Source organism: Rhododendron vialii, chromosome 11a, assembly GCF_030253575.1.
Source record: "Rhododendron vialii isolate Sample 1 chromosome 11a, ASM3025357v1".
NCBI classification, from domain to species: domain Eukaryota; kingdom Viridiplantae; phylum Streptophyta; class Magnoliopsida; order Ericales; family Ericaceae; genus Rhododendron; species Rhododendron vialii.
In genome coordinates this window covers 17,353,518-17,372,273 of record NC_080567.1, presented here as the reverse complement: position 1 = coordinate 17,372,273, position 18,756 = coordinate 17,353,518, and the positions used below count along the sequence as shown (strand labels likewise).

The 18,756-nt window shown below is 38.0% G+C and overlaps 3 protein-coding genes across 4 annotated transcripts; all 3 read right to left on the bottom strand.

The window, feature by feature from the left end:
- Positions 1-1,005: 1,005 nt before the first annotated feature.
- On the bottom strand, positions 1,006-5,449 carry LOC131308635 (glycine-rich protein A3-like). Of its 2 annotated transcripts, none has more exons than XM_058335590.1 (3): positions 5,287-5,449; positions 2,205-2,557; positions 1,006-1,460 (listed from the first exon to the last, which is right to left on the bottom strand). In XM_058335590.1, the coding sequence occupies exons 2-3, from the start codon at positions 2,527-2,529 to the stop codon at positions 1,201-1,203; spliced, it is 585 nt and encodes a 194-aa protein (XP_058191573.1). In that variant the 5' UTR covers positions 2,530-2,557; positions 5,287-5,449; the 3' UTR covers positions 1,006-1,200. The 2 variants fall into 2 exon arrangements, with proteins under 2 accessions (XP_058191573.1, XP_058191572.1); XM_058335589.1 differs by lacking the exon at positions 5,287-5,449 and adding an exon at positions 4,636-4,709.
- Positions 5,450-7,697: 2,248 nt separating this feature from the next.
- On the bottom strand, positions 7,698-11,023 carry LOC131308457 (upstream activation factor subunit UAF30-like). The gene is made up of 2 exons (XM_058335393.1): positions 10,609-11,023; positions 7,698-8,023 (listed from the first exon to the last, which is right to left on the bottom strand). The coding sequence occupies exons 1-2, from the start codon at positions 10,846-10,848 to the stop codon at positions 7,901-7,903; spliced, it is 363 nt and encodes a 120-aa protein (XP_058191376.1). The 5' UTR covers positions 10,849-11,023; the 3' UTR covers positions 7,698-7,900.
- A 4,877-nt stretch (positions 11,024-15,900) lies between these two features.
- On the bottom strand, positions 15,901-17,300 carry LOC131308336 (uncharacterized). Its single transcript, XM_058335253.1, has 2 exons — positions 16,910-17,300; positions 15,901-16,428 (listed from the first exon to the last, which is right to left on the bottom strand). Exons 1-2 carry the CDS (start codon positions 17,156-17,158, stop codon positions 16,072-16,074), a joined length of 606 nt encoding a protein of 201 aa, XP_058191236.1. The 5' UTR covers positions 17,159-17,300; the 3' UTR covers positions 15,901-16,071.
- Between the last annotated feature and the right edge of the window lie 1,456 nt (positions 17,301-18,756).

Below are 18,756 nucleotides of genomic sequence, written 5' to 3'. Positions count from 1 at the left end.
TGCATGCATGTAACTGTTAAAAAATTCCAGGTGAATTAATTACTCTTGAAACTCTCTTGATCCACTCTTTTTCATTTGAGAGAAACTTATTCGCAGCTCAACTGTGAACAGTTTTTTATAGCAACAATCAATCGCGACTGTCCAAAAGTGTTCTAGGTGGTCCGGATTTTAATGGAACTTTTTCCTAACATCCGGACCGTTCAAAACACTTTTGAACGGCCACGATTAGCGCCGTAAACAACTATTCACGGTGGAGCCGTGAAAAAGATTTTCTCTTTTCATTTCCTCCGTCTTGTAACTCCCATTCCAACGCATAACCACCTGAAAAACGGATTTATTGCAGAAATAACATCTTTGAATAGGAAGGAATTCAAGCAACAAATGTCCATAATCTGTACTAATGGATTGAAATTAAATAGTTCAAATCATTGATCCGGTACTAGATATAGCCTTTCCAGCAGACAAAATGCCTAAGATTTATAACGTTCTCTTAGTTCAAGGTCGGGATACTGTACTAAATAACAATGCTACAATATTTGTCACTTCATACTTGCTTTTCTTCTTTTTATCACATAAAGACTTTTCCATGGTACTTTCAATATTGTACCTCATAACTATTTCAAAAGGTAAAATGTAAAATATTAATCCTAATATAATTTTTTTATTGATGCATAAAATCTTAAGAGTACGCTTATGAAACTTTTGAAAAAAAAAAATCTTGAATGGACGGATGTTAGATTTTCTTTTAAAACGTTGAACGGACGAACTAATATAATTTTAACATTTTTAAGACAAAAACTACTATGATTCGAAACAAAATTTGAAGCTTGGGGGATGGAGCTTGGGTAGGGCCATCCTCCAGTCTCATCCGCCCTTCGATCCATGATTATTTATTACAGCTAAAAAGAGAAACGGGAGTAGGAGAATCTCTCCTTTTTCACCCCTTCTCTTCCATTTCTTTTACTTCTGGACAAGCGACAAAACCATGAGAGCCAAGGCGGCACATATCAGAAGGCGTATACGACTGTTACGGCAAAAATTATCCATAATACAAACAATGCCAGAACGAACAGCCAACAAAGGCCAACTGGACACAGAAAGGGTTTACTTTTATTTGTGAAAAACCAGAATCAGCAACTATGTCAACAACTATAGAGTCAACACTCAACACATATGTTTCAATCTGGTTTACGGACAGAATTACTTCCACTTTTTGAACTTTCCATGACCTCCATGCTGGCCAAATTTCCCATGCTTGCCGTGCTTAAACTTTCCATGGCCGTAACCACCACCATGGGCGTAACCACCACCATGTCCATAAGAAGCACTGCCATGTCCATAAGGAGCACTGCCATGTCCATAACCACCGCCATGTGAATGCGACATCTGGTTGGCAGCATAAGCAGCCGCTGCAGCAGCAGCACCCCCAGCTAGCATCCCTCCCATGCCAGCTCCATGCCCTGCAAATAATACGTGCAAGAAATTAATATAGGAGCCTCATTAAAAATTCTAGTTTGGCAAGCAGCTCGCACTCTTTTGAGTTGCAATACTTACGACACCTTGCCATGGTGACAATTCTGGTCAATGGTAAACCTGCTCCTATGTTTGCTCAAAATAAACACCCGATTGAGCTCTTGGTTAAGTGTTCAACTCCTAAGACTAAAAACTGAGATTATACAAATACGAATTCTCGTGGAGGAGAACCTATAGTATACCTGTTATTGATTACAGTTTCTCCTAAATGATTTTTCCCAATAACAAGACACAGAAGACATACAGGTCAGGTACTGTGCATTTGTACCATGCATATAAACATACACTGACAAGTGCTCGCATTTTGACAAGGATCAAGACAAACCAAATCAAAGCATGTCTTGTGTCCCAATCAACTAAGTGAATGCTATAGAATCAAGATTCTGCTCGGTGAAGGCTATAGAATTATTTAGATGTATAGGTCTTCATTTTTTACCTAAAATTTAGATGTATAGGTTTTCATAATGTCAACCCCCCTGTCTGTACCAAGTACCAACACACCACGCTCATCCCCATCTGACATGAAAGTCCAGGATAGCAGTTTCTTTGACAAGTGAAAGTGTCAGATTTCATCTTTTCTTGTTTACAGCATTAAACATGTCCAAGAAGTGAAGGAGCTTGATAATCATGCTTCTCTAAAATTTTGTCATAAAGAAAGTTTGAAACCATACCACCATGCTGTGGAGCGGAGGAACCAGGATAACCAGCTGGTGGGTAGGCACCAGGGGGATATCCTGCTGGTGGGTAGCCGCCTTGTGGTGGATATCCTGATTGTGGGTAACCGCCTTGAGGTGGGTAACCGCCTTGAGGTGGGTAACCGCCTTGAGGTGGGTAACCGCCTTGAGGTGGATATCCTGCTGGTGGGTAGCCACCTTGTTGTGGATATCCTTGTGGTGGATAGCCCTGTGAAGGGTATTGTCCTGGAGGATATCCACCGGCTGCATGAGCAAGATGTGAGAAGAGCCCTTTGTCACCCTCTTGGTGCCTGTCTCCCATTGTTTTGTCAAAGCAGAACCACTGGTGCCTAAAAGAAGCAGAATAATTAATCTTATTAATCAGATACTACAAGGCAAGTACATCAGATTTATTCAAGTACAAGTAGCATGTAAAACCAAAACATACTATATGATGGTTGAAGTACCATAGAAGCATTGATGGAAAGTGGAAACAAAGTTCAAACAACTTTAAGCTAATGAATGCAAGACCCATTCAGTATAGTAGCTATGAGTAGAACAATCCAGTCATGAAAGATGTGGGGGTAGCTAATGTTACGGGATATCAGTTAAATCAGAGAATATTGAACGTGATTTAACCCGTACCATTCGCCAATGCTGCCTCAAGATTACACCCTATGCCATGCTAGTACTATTTCTGCCTTCCCAATCAAAAATTGAAATGAACAAAGTAGACCGAGGGGGAACTAAAAAACGAGCCAAAAGAACCTAAATGATCCTGTGGCCCCATCATTCAATACGAGAGTAGAAAACACGGTTTACCACAACGATATGGACCTTTTCTATCAAAGGAGGAATGAACAAATTCAAGTCTAACAGGGAACAAGGAACCTCAAAAAAACACTAAAGGACAAGACTAAGCAGAATATTAAACATAGAATAGATTTGTAGGGTTGAGAACAGGTAGCACATTTCTCGCTTCCTTTTGGAATCTGAAAATTTGTGTTGTTCAGTTGAGGGAAGTTGCAGAATGGGTAACGTGGAACAAACACCAAAGGACGAAACAAGTATAAGGGTTGAAACTCAATATTTCGAAGAAACAAATTAACAATTCTCAGGAAAAATAACGAAGGAACAAGTATAACATGACTTTATGATAATGCTTGACCATAACAGACTAACTATTATGTATCAGACTATAATCTGCACCTCCACTTCCTGTCGTTCAGTCTAAACGGATTCATCGAAGCCGGGGTTTCGTTAAACACCTGTTGAGGTGTAACCAAAGACCACTTCGGCCATAGTAAAGAACAACTCTCTGCCAAAACTAATGCAGTAATGCTGTTGAAAATCATAACCAAACGCCACTGTGAGCAGTACGAAACACTACTTAGTTCGTAACTCATTTGATTTGATTAGGAGGGCCCGCACCAATTCAACTCCCTAAGGTGAGCACCGGATGTACTGTACATCCCAAAATGGTCCTACTCAACAATTGTCCAGCAACTAAATGCCTTATTATACATGAATCTAACAAGATGAAAAATCTTGCCATTAAAGAGGCAAAGTAGTACTCTAAGGACATAACACCGAATCGGAAGGCAAATTTTTGTTCGACCATAGGGGTAATGGAGGGACATAAACTTTAAATAAATACATGTGGCAGTATAAAAGCTCGAAAAACAACACATTACTCAAAACTGAAACAAAATGGTAATTCTAGATTTTCAAAATCCCAATAACGACCAAAATAATCTATTTCAGAAAGTTGACCCGAACTTCTTGAGTCATGATCACAGGATAAACCAATTTTCTTTTGTTATACTCCATTTTCTAAGCAACCAAATCTGAAAACGTCACTTTGTATTTGAGGGCTAAAACTTCATTTTATCATTGAAGAACCAGGAAACTATTTTCTAAGGACATAACTCATAATCAGAAGGCAAATCTATCTTACCATAGAGAAAATGAGGGATTATAAAACTTACAAAACATAAATACACAAATACACTTGTATTAGCATAAAAACCGGGCAAACAAAATGGAAGTTCTACATCTAGAAGTTGCAATGTTTAGAATCGTAATAAAGATTGACTCGAACTTTCCGAGTCACAAGATCAACCGACTTTCTTTTCTTACCTCCATTCTCTTAGCAACCAAATATAAGAATTTCATTTGTAATTACGACATAAAACTTCAATTTTTCATTAAAGTGGCAAAAAAATCTACATCTTCAGGACATAACTTAGAATCAGAAAGTAAATCGGTTCAACCATCCAGAAAATGAAGAATTATAAACCTTACAATTTGGGTGAGTTCACGCTGTTTTTTATGGTTTTTTTTTTTTTTGTCTAAAACTTACTTTTCGTAATTTTTGTTTGGCTTTTCATCGTAATTTTTGGAATTCATCGTTCATCTTGCCAAGAGGAATTGAAGAAGAATAAAAAATGTGGACTGAAATTGAAAAAAGTCCATATAAGACGACATTATAGTCAAAAAAATTGGTATTTTTTCTTCTTTAGTAATTTTTTTTTGCTTTTGGCCATAATTTTCTATATTTAGAACTCTCTCTTCGAGAAGGATTATTAATCCAAAAAATATCATGCGAATTGAACGAAAATTCAGAAAAGACGACAAAAATACCTAAATGAAAAATACCAAAAATATTAGGGTGAACTCGCCCAAAACATGTACACACAAATACACGCCTTAGCAGTATGCCAGTATGCACGCCTGAAAAAAGTCTCACGAACGTTATTTGAAACTGAGAAATCCGCAACAGCTGAAAGTTCTAGATCTTAAAACTGCATTATTCAGAATCACAGAAAAGACCAAAAAAAAAAATAAAAATCTGTTTAGGACAGTTCATCGAATTTCCTTGACTCATAGCTCCACTTTCTTACCAACCAAACAGACTTTAATTTCGTGAACTGAACACGGAAAGAAAAACTAAATCAGTTACAGCGCACAAGCAGCACCAATTACGATCTAACCTATATAGCATGATCGTGACATGTCAAATACAACTCGAAGGGAGAAGAGAGAGAGAGAGAGAGAGAGAGAGAGAGAGAGGTCTTACAATTGAAGAAGACGAAGACGAAGGCGGAATCAGAATGAAAGGATATGTGGGGTACGTGTATGCATAAGAGGGCGCATGAGTCGTATGTAATATATATACTTATCGTTACCGATTCTAGGCGTTAATTAGACGCGTACGTGACGCGTGAATAGCAACTGGCGCGTGACACGTAGCGAGGATTCTAAAAGTCATTTGAAACTTTAAATTGTATTTAGAACTATAAACGAGCCGAGTCGAGTTTTGTCGAGTTGAAGTTCGATTTGTTTACTAAACGAACCAAAAATTTAAGCTTGAGCTAGATTCAAGTCTTAACGAGCCGAATCGAGCTTTGTCAAGCTGAAGTTTGATTTGTTTACTAAACGAGCAAAAAACTTAAGCTCGAGTTAGGTTCAAGTCTTAACGAGTCGAGCTTAGTCATATACTCAGCGAGCCTCCGTAATCGAGCTGAGTCTCCTTTAACGAGCAAAAAACTCGAGCTTGGCTTCTTTACTGAACGAGTCAAATCGAGCCGAGCTCGCAAGCTACTCAATTCATTTACTACGTATCTACCCCATAGACGTAACTCGTATGCATTTTCGTCCCCCTTTTTTGTCCTTCTCAATTTCACTTTTATCTCCTCAACTTTTCGTTTTCTTTTTATTTCGTCCTTAATCTAGCCATTAAACTTAGAGAAATGATTTTGCCACTCCCTTTTTTGTTAACACCACTCCTCTGCAAGTGTATTTTTGCGGACACTGATTCGAAAAGTTTAGGACTCAATAAGTTTAGGCTGCTGATTTTGTCACTCCATTTTTTGTTAGAGTAACTCCCTTGCAAGTGTATTTTTAAAATCGAACACCAATTATGAGCTGATATATATGTTGTATGCACATTAAACACATGGGTTTCTGATCGAATTGTTTATAATGGAGCACAATAAGTTCTATGATATTTTTAACATAATAAAAATGGTTGTCTAGTAAAGAGGGAATACAAAATTTGACTAAATGGATAGAGCTATTAGTCTAGAAGCGCTGTCACGTGATGCTCTGGATCACTCAAAAATCACACATTTATGTATGGTTCATACACTTGGTCGCAGACCTCATGAGAATGTGTAGTTGTCGAGTGATCTAGAGTGCCATGCGGCGGTGTTCCCAAACTATTGAATAATTTCACAAATGGATATTGATTGGGGAAGTTAAATGATGGATTGGTTTAATTGATGGATTGAGGACAAATTACAAAAAACAAAAATAAAAAATGAATAGTTGATGGGGTTTAAGTAAAACATAGTAACGTCCCTTTCTTTGTTTTAATCAATGGTGGAATAGATTTTATTATTATTATTTTTTATCATCTATGGTGGAATAGATTGATTTAGTGCAATAGGAAATTAGTATTTTTAGAAGCAGGCGTGAGTTGGCTCACCGGGTGATCACAAAAAAATATATGAGTTCCACACGCACATGCATTGAAAAAAAAAATAATGAAACAAAATGGGACCATAATTTTGAGCCAAAATTCAAGGGCCTAAAACGACCCCCTTGTGTGCTCCTGTGCGATTATGGTCCTAGTGTAACTAAGACTTGAAAAACATAAATATAAAGAACGACACCACACGATGATATTTGCGGCCAAAGTCATTTGGAAAGTTTTTTTTTTAGTATTATAGTACAATTCAATAGTCTAATAAATATAGTCGGATGTACAGCTTGGAGGAAAATCTTTCATATCTTTCGAGATCCACCCTACAATATGAGGTACAAAAGCCAAAAAATTCACTACTTCCGAATCTGTCAATTCTCCTACGTATCCTTTCTCCTGCAGCTAGTGCGTGAAGGTGAGGATTGTATAAAACATACGTTACCCAGAATATGTAATAACAGGACCATCATTCCATGAGAGCTAATTCCATCATTCCATGAGAGCTAATTAGGTCGCCTGTCTACTCAAAGCTAGATCCGTGTATGACTAGTTAATTTGTTACAAGCTCGTTTGAGATCAAGTTGAATGTTAATAAAATCTACATCTTTAGCACACTTTTTAGTAATCCACTTATTAAGTCCGAGTTTGTATAACTGAGTACTCAGCTCTAAACACCTCTTATCTATATTATATGATACTAAATTTCAGGCTACTTTGAGCTCCTGCTCCGCTCAATTAAACTCGTGAACAAACCCACTGCTCAACTCAGCTCAAGCTACAAGCAAATTTGAACATATCTATCAAGATGGTAAGGTTTTCATGTCAAAGACTGAACAACCCACTGCTCAACTCCAGCTCGTTCAGAACCGTATTCTGAAAGGCTCTATCTTCATATATTTGAAGAATTGCTTTTCTGAAAGTCCACAATCAGAGAATTAGGGCAATGCTGGCAAGTAGTTAGGCTACATAAAGCCTTTTAAGTGAATTTGAGTTTCGTGCCACAATGACAAACAAAACATTCAATTTGACCTATATAAACATAACTGGAGAGAGCAAAAGTCATACGATTCACTTTGACAAGCCATAAAAGTCATTTTTCCTAGTAGATCATCTGAACCAAATTCATGACCACGGCCTCAAACATGGACAACCATAACTAACAAAAAGAGAAGTTCATTTGAATCCCGTTACTCCGGGAGGAGCATGACTAAGACTTAATGAAGTGCGGATTCAACAGTTTTGCAATCTCCAGAAACCCTACTTTATCTTTACCATCGAACAGCGTCTTCAACTTCTCGTCACAAAAGATCTCCCTCTTGTTTTGAGGATTCTGCAAAGAAAACAGGAGCGAAAAACAAGGTAGAGTTTAACCCAAGTAGAGTAGAAATAACACTTCTGAGTGTTGAAATAAGTTCAACAAAGAATATTAAACGGTTTCCCGGCCATTTTTTCCTAAACCAAGCAACAAATAAGCATGAACATACAATCACCACCGCAAAAGCTGATTGAATCGTCATGATCAATCCTACATCTTCAGAAAGCAAAAGGCATTAAACTAGTTCAAAACAAATGTTCACAAAATCTCGCTAAAAGCAACCTCTCTGTATAAGAACTTGTGTGACAGATGGATAGTGTACGAAAAGGCTGAGAAACCTACACTCGGTCTCGATAGTTGAAACTTCCTCAAGCCACCAGATATAAGTTCGATGCCCTGTATAGCCCTACAAGATAGTTTAATTCTGGGCTTCAAGTTTGCACATCCAGATGACTCATCATTAGTATGACAAAAGTTAACATCTGAGTTCTGCCTTATACTAGTCACCAGTGATTGATTGACTGGCCATTCCCAAACTTACAACCACATCCCCAGGTTCACCTGAATTAGTGAATAGCAGATCTCCCTCACCGATAGTTAGTGTTAACATCAAGGGCTATGATGTGTAACCCTGGAAAGAAAAGGGGGTGTATAGCACAGGGCTATCCATCCTATCATTTCTTTGCCAAGAAGTAAAAGATAACTAATTCAAAAACACATTTATGCTTCTAATCACCAAAAATCATTCTATGCTGGAATTCCAGAACAATTCATACAACCCTTCAGCCACCCAAATCGTACTACACGCCTGAGTAGCTAACCCAATGAAGCAAAAGTTACTGCCATAGGTCCACGTAGGAGAATATCATGGAATAAGGAGACTCCCATGTAATAAGTAATAACAGATGCAGAATGCATAAATATAGAAGCCCTCCCAAAGTCGCCCTTTATTCGTAGTGTTTCTCTCTTTTCCATCACTCAGTGTGATTGATGTGGTGTACCACTGTCAAACAACAGGATTGCAGATCCGTTCTTCACAGCACTCCTCATAACATTATAAAGCATTCGTTAAATGGTAATGGGCATTATCCTCCTCATTCGTTTCATAGATGTAGTACAACCTTTCCCCCCTTATGAGACTTATGGTCACCATTTTTCCCAAACTTATGTAAACGTCTCCATCGCTCATGGCCATGTCCGACTGGTGGGCCAATAATGAGGGGATTGGTAATCTCATGACTATGGCGATAGGATTACTAATATGGTAATACAACATCCCTCGAGATTATGTTATATCACAAGTTTTACAAGATTGGTTGTCCAACGAAACTTGCATAATTCTTCCGCTAATTATTGAGTTTATGGACTTGCAATCCAATCCATGTCTAACCAACCTAATCAAACATACCCCAAGTTCACCTCATGTGCATCATAAAGAAAAGACATGTACGTTCTAAGAATGTATACACAGAGACACAGACCAAAAATGATATTGATATTTGCTAGCGCAGATCAGCTTAGCAGCAGCTCAAATGGGGCAAAAGGCAGAGAAGTACAAAAGGTAAACCTATTTTTACTTTTAGTATATCAGTTTCAAAATACATAACCCCACACAATTTATTTGCTAGCGCAGATCAGCTTCGCAGAAGCTCAAATTGGGCAAAAGGCAGAGAAACAAAAAAAAATACTAGAACAAAAGGCAAACCTATTTTTAGTATATCAGTTTCAAAATACATAACCCATACAATTTATTGCTAAAGCTCTACCACCCAACTAAAGTTTTTGATTAAAGCACAAAACAAATGTTTAATTGAATTTGAATCCATTCACACTTATGCTTATCAAATCAAACATATATACCTACACATACACTTATTTGTAAATATATCTCGTATCTGTATGTATTACATATTTAGGAATGAGGGTCGAATCTAGGAAGGGGTGAGCCCAACACCGTGCCACCCCTTGCTCACGGATCTACGTAGGATTGCTAAACAAACCAAGCTACTCGAGTTTGAGTTTGTAATCGGCAGTGTTCTAAAACAAGAAATTAATCGATGTTTAATCGCTGGCGGGGCCTATCTGATTAGGTCGACTAACGATTAATCGCCGAATATTAATTCATATGCACCGATTAATAGTTAAAAGGTGGCCGACCGTCCAACTAGCGTCTAGCGACTTTTAAAACATTGGTAATCGGTTGTTAAAAACTCATCAAATTAGGTTTGTCAAGTAAACAAACCAAACTTATTCTTTTTAAAACTCGTTAAGCTTCAAACCAAGCTCGAACAATCTACTAAAAAATCCAAGCTACCCGAGATAAGCTCGTGTTCTGTCAACTAAAGCTCGTCCGTGATCGGCTCCTCTCATAAACAAGCTATCGTTACAGGGTTTTTTTTTTTTTTTTTTTTGCCGTTCAAAAAAAAAGTTTTACAATCCAAGATTGAACAACCAACTACTCGGTTTGTTTATCACCCCTAGATCAATGCCCAAATACACACAGATATAGGAAACCATCCGTTCAAAGAACAACTTATAACTGAAAAAAGGATAATCAATCAACAAAAAAAAATGATATACTAGTATGGACCAGTGGATACCTGGAGATTGTTAAGCTTGATGTGCTGCCAGACCTTTTTGATGACGTCAGTGCGAGAGGCTTCAGAAACACCGAGAAACGCACCAAGGGAGGGTGAGACCGGCAACGGCTTCAGAATGCCGGTCGGAGGACGTGTCGCGGCGGCGCCGGTCTTCTGGGCGGAAGCAGCGGCTGCGGAAGTTTTAGCAGCCGCCATGAGAACTCTGCAACCCTTCGCGAAACCCTTTGTTGACGAAGCCATTCTCTCGCAGCGAGCAAAAACCCTAGAAGAGCGTGTGTGAGCAATGTGTGAGAGAGAGCGGAGGGAATAAATGTGAAGTGACTCGAGGAGGGGTTTTGGGTTTCCGTTTTGGGTTTACCGCAGAGAGCTCCAATTAGTTCTATTTGTCATTTTTCCTACTTCGGTTTTAATTTTGACACATTGACCCACAAGCTTTGATTTTATTGTTTATGTTTTGCCAAGTCATCCCCAATAAGCTGATTTACCCCAAAAAAAAAAAAAAAAAAGAAGTCATCCCCAAACCCAATGTGACTCTCTGTGCGTGACTTTATTTTGATACCTTTTGAAAGGACTGATAAACGCACCCAATTTAGGCTAAAATCTGAAGCAATTGACGTTTCGTAAACGCCTTTATCGATGTTAGATGGAGTTGATTTTTTTTTTACGGGGACCTTAAACAAAATATATTGAACAAAATGAACGGCTCCAATTATCTTTGTTAGACCCGAGATGGGCCCAAAAGCGCATCGTACGCGCTATCTGTGCGCCCACTGCTCTACCAGTAGCAGCTCTCCAATTTGCATGAAAAATTACTCAATGGCCTTTGAGGCATTGTCAAGTGGTTCCCAAACATCATTCTGCACTACACAATCTTATGGGGCAAATATTAAATGTGTGGACCATACAAGAATGTGTAATAGACTAGGATGATGGGGGCACCAAGCGATGTATGGACCCTACAAGAATGTGTAATATACGAGGATGCTGGGGCACCATATGACAGTGCCATATGACTACTAAATAATTGCTTGTTGGGGCTACAAAACATGTGAGTTTCTGTGTAAACTGAGTGTCGTTCTAGCATGGTTGCTGAAACTTTTTAACTCAAATTTGAGAAAATTTAGCTAAAAGCTTCCTCTGTTATGCCACTCCAATGAATAAACTTAAGCTAAATTTAGTAAATGTCCCTATTCTTCCTATATTTTTGATAATTTTGTTCACCTTTTCAAAAATTTTGATAGATTCACGCTAATTTTTTCTGATAATCGTTCGTCTTGAAGAGAGTTGTCTAAACTGTAAAACAAAATGACCAAAAGCGATAAAAAGTTTGCAAAAGATGAAAGATACCAAACAACTGAAAAAATAGTACCAAACAACTGGTATTGTTGTTGTCTTATATAAACCTTTTTCAACTTCAGTCCACATTTAAAAAATACTGAAAAAAATAATAGACAAAACAGGTAGGAAGAATAAGGCTAAAATTCTCCCCTATTTGGAATGTTTCATTGTTAGTTGTTGTCTTTCTCCTATTGGGGTTACCCGTTAAAGAGTATTGAGCTTGATGTAATTAACACGGGCCTCACATGAATGATATAGTGTCTTGTTATTGTAAATTTTTGAATGTAATTCTCCTACCTCTTGATATCAAAAAAAATAAAAAACCTTAAGCTACCCTTAAATTTGGATAAAAAGCTTCATTAATCAGGTAGAAGTTTGAGCAAGAAATTGGAGTGAGTTGTAAAAGATTTTTACTCTAAAACTTTAGTTCTGATTCAAAAGCGAGTGGAGGCTGGAGATGCTCCTACAGACTAACGTTTGTGGAGACGCTGATACTTCTCCCGCCACATTGCTCGGGCAAATTACCTTGGCATAAGGGACTAGAGGTGATGAACAAGCTGAATGAGCCAATTAGTTGGTTGTTCAATCGAATCAATCCTAGTTTAAAACTTTGAAAGAAGACTTCTTGCACAGATCGACCAGAGGTTCAAGAGGCGTGCAAATCTAAAGATGGAAGAAGACTTCACACACAGATCGATAGAAGAAGACTTCACACACATATCAACCATTTTTTCCGTTCTCTGGTTATTTTCCCTGCTTCGATTTTCTTCTTTTCCTATTTTCCCATTTTTTTCAGTTCTCTGCCCAACTTTGCAAAATACAGGGCCGAAATTGCTGGTAACACCATCTTGCCCGATATTGTCCGGAATTGCCCTTGCCAGCTGGTAAGACCCAATATTGAGGCCGGGACGGTATTGTAGGGCTAGAGCACAGTTTTCACACAAAACCGATGCGTACCGGCCGGTATGGAACGGTATTCACAACCTTGAGCTACATATAATTTAAAGCCAGGATTTATGAAAAAATGAAACATTGGATCGAACACCTATACATATTGGATTGAGTTGATTTTCATAGGCCCGCTCAATTTTTTTTTTTAAATTATTTAACAGCTCGGATCATCCGTGCAGGTCCCGGAGTAAGCCCTGCGTGCCCGTCGGTACCCCATCGGTATGGTGGTGGTCCGTCCCCTTAGCTTTACTGACATAGGATTGAATCAAACATACAGTACCCAAAATATGTGATAACAGGACCATCATTCCATGAGAGCTAATTAGGTCGCCTATCTACTCAAAGCTAGATCCGTGTATGACTAGTTAATATATTAAACTCGTATTAGACCTAACAAGCAAATTTGAATACATCTTTCAAGATTGTAAGGTTTTCATGTCAAAGATTGAACAACCCACTGCTCAACTCAGCTTGTTCAGAACCGTATTCTGAAAGGCCATGTCTTCATATATTTGACGAACTGCTTTTCTGGAAGTCCACAATCAGAGAATTAGAGCAATGCTGGCAAGTAGTTGCTACCTAAAGCCTTTTAAGTGAACTTGAGTTTTGTGCCAAAATGACAAACAAAACATATCATCCATTTTGACCTATATAAACATATCCGGAGAGAGCGAAAGTCCTAGCTAGGATTCACTCTGACAAGCCATGCAAGTCAATTTTCAAGTAGATGAATTATACTAAAGCATCTGAACCAAATTCATGTCCACGGACTCAAACATGGACAGCCATAACTAACAACAAAAAAGTGAAGTCCATTTGAATCCCCTTTGTCCAGGAGGAGCACGATTAAGGTTTAATGAAGTGTGGATTCAACAGTTTTGCAAACTCCAAAAACCCGACTTTGTTTTTTACCATCAAAAAGTGTCTTCAGCTTCTCGTCACAAAGATCTCCTCCTCGTTTTGAGGATTCTGCAAAGAAAACAGAAATGGGCGAAAAACAAGAGAGTTTCTAACCCAAGTAGAGTAGCAACAACACTTTTTTAAGTGTTGTACAAAGTCTGACAAAGGATATCTAACGGTTTCCTTCCCGGCCAATTCATCCTAAAGCCAAGCAACAAATGAGCATAAACCTATAATCCAATCACCACCACAAAAGCTAATTGAATCTATCATAATCACTATGTTTTCAGAAAGCAAATAGCATTAAACAAGTTCAAAACAAGTGTTAGAAAAATAGGGGAATCATGAATCTCGGTGAAAGCTTCTTGAATATTTGCAATATTCAGTAACCCCTCTGTAACTGAACTTGTGTGTGTGGACATTTTCAAAGAAAGAACTAATATCAGAACACACGAAAGAAAGAACTAACATTAGAGCACAGGAAAGATTTCAAGCCAAATCAGCACAAATCAAAGAGCCCCACAAGATACGACACAAACTATCAGTACTTCAAGATACTACATTAAATCAGTAGAAATATTAAAATAAACACGTCCAACTAATTACTGTATTAGCATTTTACATTTAACCAAACATTCAAACTGCTGAAAATACTTTATAGTACGAAATATTTTACTTTGACATAAACAGATGGTTAGTGAATGAAAGGGCTGAGAAACCTATGCTTGGTCACAAAAGATGAAACTTCCTTAAGCCATCAGATATGAGTTCAATGCCCCGTAATAGCCCAACAAGGTAGTCTAACCCTGGGCTTCTAGTTTGCATTTCCAGCTGACTCATTCATGCATGACAATATCATCACTATCACAAAAGTTAACATCTGAAAGTGAAGAAAAGAGGAGATAAATTACAAAATCTCCCCTCAATATGTAACATCCATTCTCCATTTTGGAGTTTTGGAGATGGGTTGGAGATGCTTATACCAGTGATTCATTGACTTGACAATTCCAAACTTACCACCACATCCCAGAGGTCCACCTGAACCCAAATTAGCGAATTGCAGATCTCCCTCACTTGCAGACGCAGTTAGTGTTAACCTAAGGGGTATGATGAGTAGCCCTGGGAAAGAAATGATAGAATGAATCGCTGTGCAATACTCCCCCATTTCTTTCCCAAGAAGTAAAAGATAACTAATTCAAAAAAAAGAAGAAGCACATATGCTTCTAACCACCAAACCTCCTCATTCCACGACGGAATTGCAGAACAATTCATAAAATCCTTGCCAACCAAATCGTACTACGCGACAGAGTAGCTAAACCATGAAGCAAGGTTATTGCTGTTAGCCTGTTGTAGGTAGGGACGTAGGAGAATATCAAGGAATAAGGAGACTATCACGTAATAAAGGATGCAGAGAATGCAGACTATAAATGCCCCTCCCAAAGTCACCGTTTATTTGTAACATTTCTCTCTTTTTCATCACTTGGTGAGATTGACGCGGGGATCCATTGTCAAACAATAACACTGCCGGTTCTGTTTTTCACAGCACTTGCTCATAAGCCTCGTAAAACATACATATCTCATTCAATAATGGGCATTATCCTACTCACATGTTTCATAGATGTTGTACAACCCCTCCCCCTTTATGTGACTTTCGGTCACCATTTTCCACAAACTCAAGCAAGCTTCTGTGTCTCTCAAGGTCGTGTTTGACTGGTGGGCCAATGATGAGAGGATTGGTATTTCTAATGACTGGTGAGAGGATTACTAATGCCATATCCCTCAAGATAATGTTATATCACAAGTTTGGAGATTGATTGGTCCAGCAAAACTTCCATAGTCCTTCCGCTAATTATTGTGCAAAAAGTGCAGAGCTTCACCTCATTTGCATCATAAAGAAAACACTTGAACGTTCCAACAATGCATACACAGAGACACAGACCAAAAATAATATCAATGTTTGCTAACACAGATCAGCTTCACATCAGTTTAAATGAGGCAAAAAACAGTGAATCACAATATACTAGGGCAAAGAGCAAACCTACTTTGAGTATATCAGTTTAAAAATACAAACCCCATACAATTTATTGCTAAAGCAGTAATCACTAGCACCCAACTAAAGTTTTTTATTAAACCACAAAAGAAATGTTTTATCTGAATCCATACACTTATCAAAACAAACATATCTTATGAAGGTGTGCACCCATGCCACCACTTGCTTATGGATCCACACATACGTCCCCTCGTAAGCACCTACAATGTCATGATTACATTGGTTTACCCCTTTTTCTTCCCAGTCCCCTTTTTGCTTCCCTGTCCAATAACTGTTCTCAAAGGTCTTCGTTTCCGTGTAAAAGCAAACTCGCCAAGTTTATGACCAACCTTTCCTTCAGTGATCTTACAACGAACAAAAGTTTGTCCATTGTAAATCCGTACAGTGGAATCAACGAATTCCGGCGTAATAGAAGATCTACGTGACCAAATTTTCCTGTTCGAAAGAGGATCTCTCTTCTTCTTCATTTTCAACAGGAATGCATCAAGAAAACTTCCCTTCCATATAGATCGTTGTGCATCAAGAAAACTTCCCTTGCATATAAATCGTCGTGGCATGAACTCAAAATTTCTTTGCCGGTCCTGTATAAAAAAAAAGGTAAAAATTGCTAAACAAATCAAGCTACTTGAGTTTGAGCTCGTAATCGGTCGTTAAAAACTCGTTCAATATAGGTTTGTTAAGTAAACAATTCAAACTTGAATATCTTTCAAAATCTCGTTTAAGCTTTCAATCAAAGCTCAAACAATCTACTACTTGGCTCGTTTGGGTTATAAGTTATATAAAATCCAAGCTACCCGAGATCAGCTCGTGTTCAGTAGATTAAAGCCCGTCCGAGATCAGCTCATCTCATAACCAAACTAAGCATTGAACACAGTATTTTTAAAGCTCATGAAGTTTTTCCATCCAAGCTTGAACAACCAACTGCTTGGCTGTTTATCACCCCTAGATCCATGTGCAAATACCCATTTACAGATATAAGAAACCATCTGTAGAAAGAACGACATCTAACTGGAAAAAGGACTATCAAACAACACACTATGGTGTAGTATGAACTACGAATACCTGGAGATTGTTAATCAGCTTGATGGGCTGCCAGACCTTTTTGATGACGTCAGTGCGTGATGCTTCAGAAACACCGAGAAATGTACGAAGAGAGGGAGAGACCGGCGACGGCTTCAGAATGCCGCCCGGACAACGCGTCGTGCTGGGCACGGCGCCACCGGCTTGGGAGGAAGCAGCGGCGGCGGAATGCCTAGCAGCCGCCATTAGAGAGCCGCAACCCTTCGCGAAAACCCTGGTTGACGATGCCATTTTCCTATTTCCTTGATTCTCTCGCAGGGAGCAAAACCCTAGAAGAGAGAGAGGGAGTGTGTGCGGCAGTGTGCCTGTATGTGAGCAATGTGTGAGAGAGAGTGGAGTGGCACTATACCCAATTTGCCCCCAAAAATTTCTCACTGCAGAGAGCTCCAGTTAGTTCTACTATTTATCATTTTTCCATGTTAGGTTTTAGTTTTAAACACATTGACCCACAAGCTTTTACTTGTATTTCATTTTTTGCCAAGTCATCCGGAAATTTGTTACGGTATGTTTCAAGACTTCGGGTGTGTTTCGGGTGTGTTCCAGTTTACCCCTTTAAAAAATAAGTCATTATTTGTAATTTTTAAGCTTAAAAATAATAAGCTTACTGAAATAAAAAATATGCAATATGGATCTTGTTTGATGAGATCTATCAAACCCTGCAAAAAAAATTTAAAAATTATTTTTTTAAGCCCATTATTTATAAGCTTGAAAACAGGTCCTTATTTTTTAAGTACTTATTTGAGAAAGTGGAACGGGATCTTCGAGTTGTCTGTGACTATGTGCGTGGCTTTGTTTTGGTACTTGTCTAGGGACGGAGGACCACAACCAATTTTCAAAAAAAAATTAAGTAGTCTTGAGGCATCGTAACGTGGTGCTCTAACACTGTTCTTCACAGCACATTTTTATGCGCCCAATACTTAGTGTTGACTCTACAAAAAGGTTTAATAGATGTGGATGTTGAGCACCATGTGGCGATACTCTAAGACCACTAAATAATTATTCATGGGGGCTACAAAACAAGCATGTGAGTGTGTGTGATTGAGTATGTAAATTGGATGCGGTTCCAGAATGGTTGCTGATATTTTTGAACTCAAATTCGAGTAGAAGTTTAACTAAAAGCTTCCTCTGTTACCCCTACAAGGAATAAACTTAAGCTAAACTTAATAAATGGCCCCATTCTTCTTATATATATATATATTTTTTTTAATTTTGTTCGGGTTTTTTTTGAATCTTATTATATTTGCATTATTTCTCTTGGATTCATCTCTCTGGACGAGAGTATCAAAAAATTAAAAAATTATGACCAAAAGTCAAAAAGAATTTACTGAAGACAAAAAAAACCCAAAGAACTAGTCCTCCCTCTGTCTGAATTTAAGTGTTCACTATGGTTCTGCATGTTATTTTCAATTGCTTATATTTCTCAATGTATATTGCTAAAAATATGCAATATAGATCTTGTTTGATATCTCAATTATTTCTATAAGATAATGATTTTAAAAATATAAAATATAATATATGTTGAGAGATATAAGCCATTGAAAATGGTACGCAGAACTGTAGTAGACACTTAAATTGGACGGAGAGAGTATATATATATATATTTTTTTTAGTATTTTTGTTCTTGTATATAAACTTCTTTAAACTTTGATCCACATTTGTATACATTTTTTATTTCTCTCGTCAACACAAATGAATCAAAAGGTCAAGACAAAAGTACTAAAAAAAGTAAAAAATATCAAAAAAATATACCAGACAAAAAATAGAGGGAGAATTGGGACTACAGTTTTCCTATATTGGAGTGTTTCATTGTTAGTTTATATCTTCCCCGT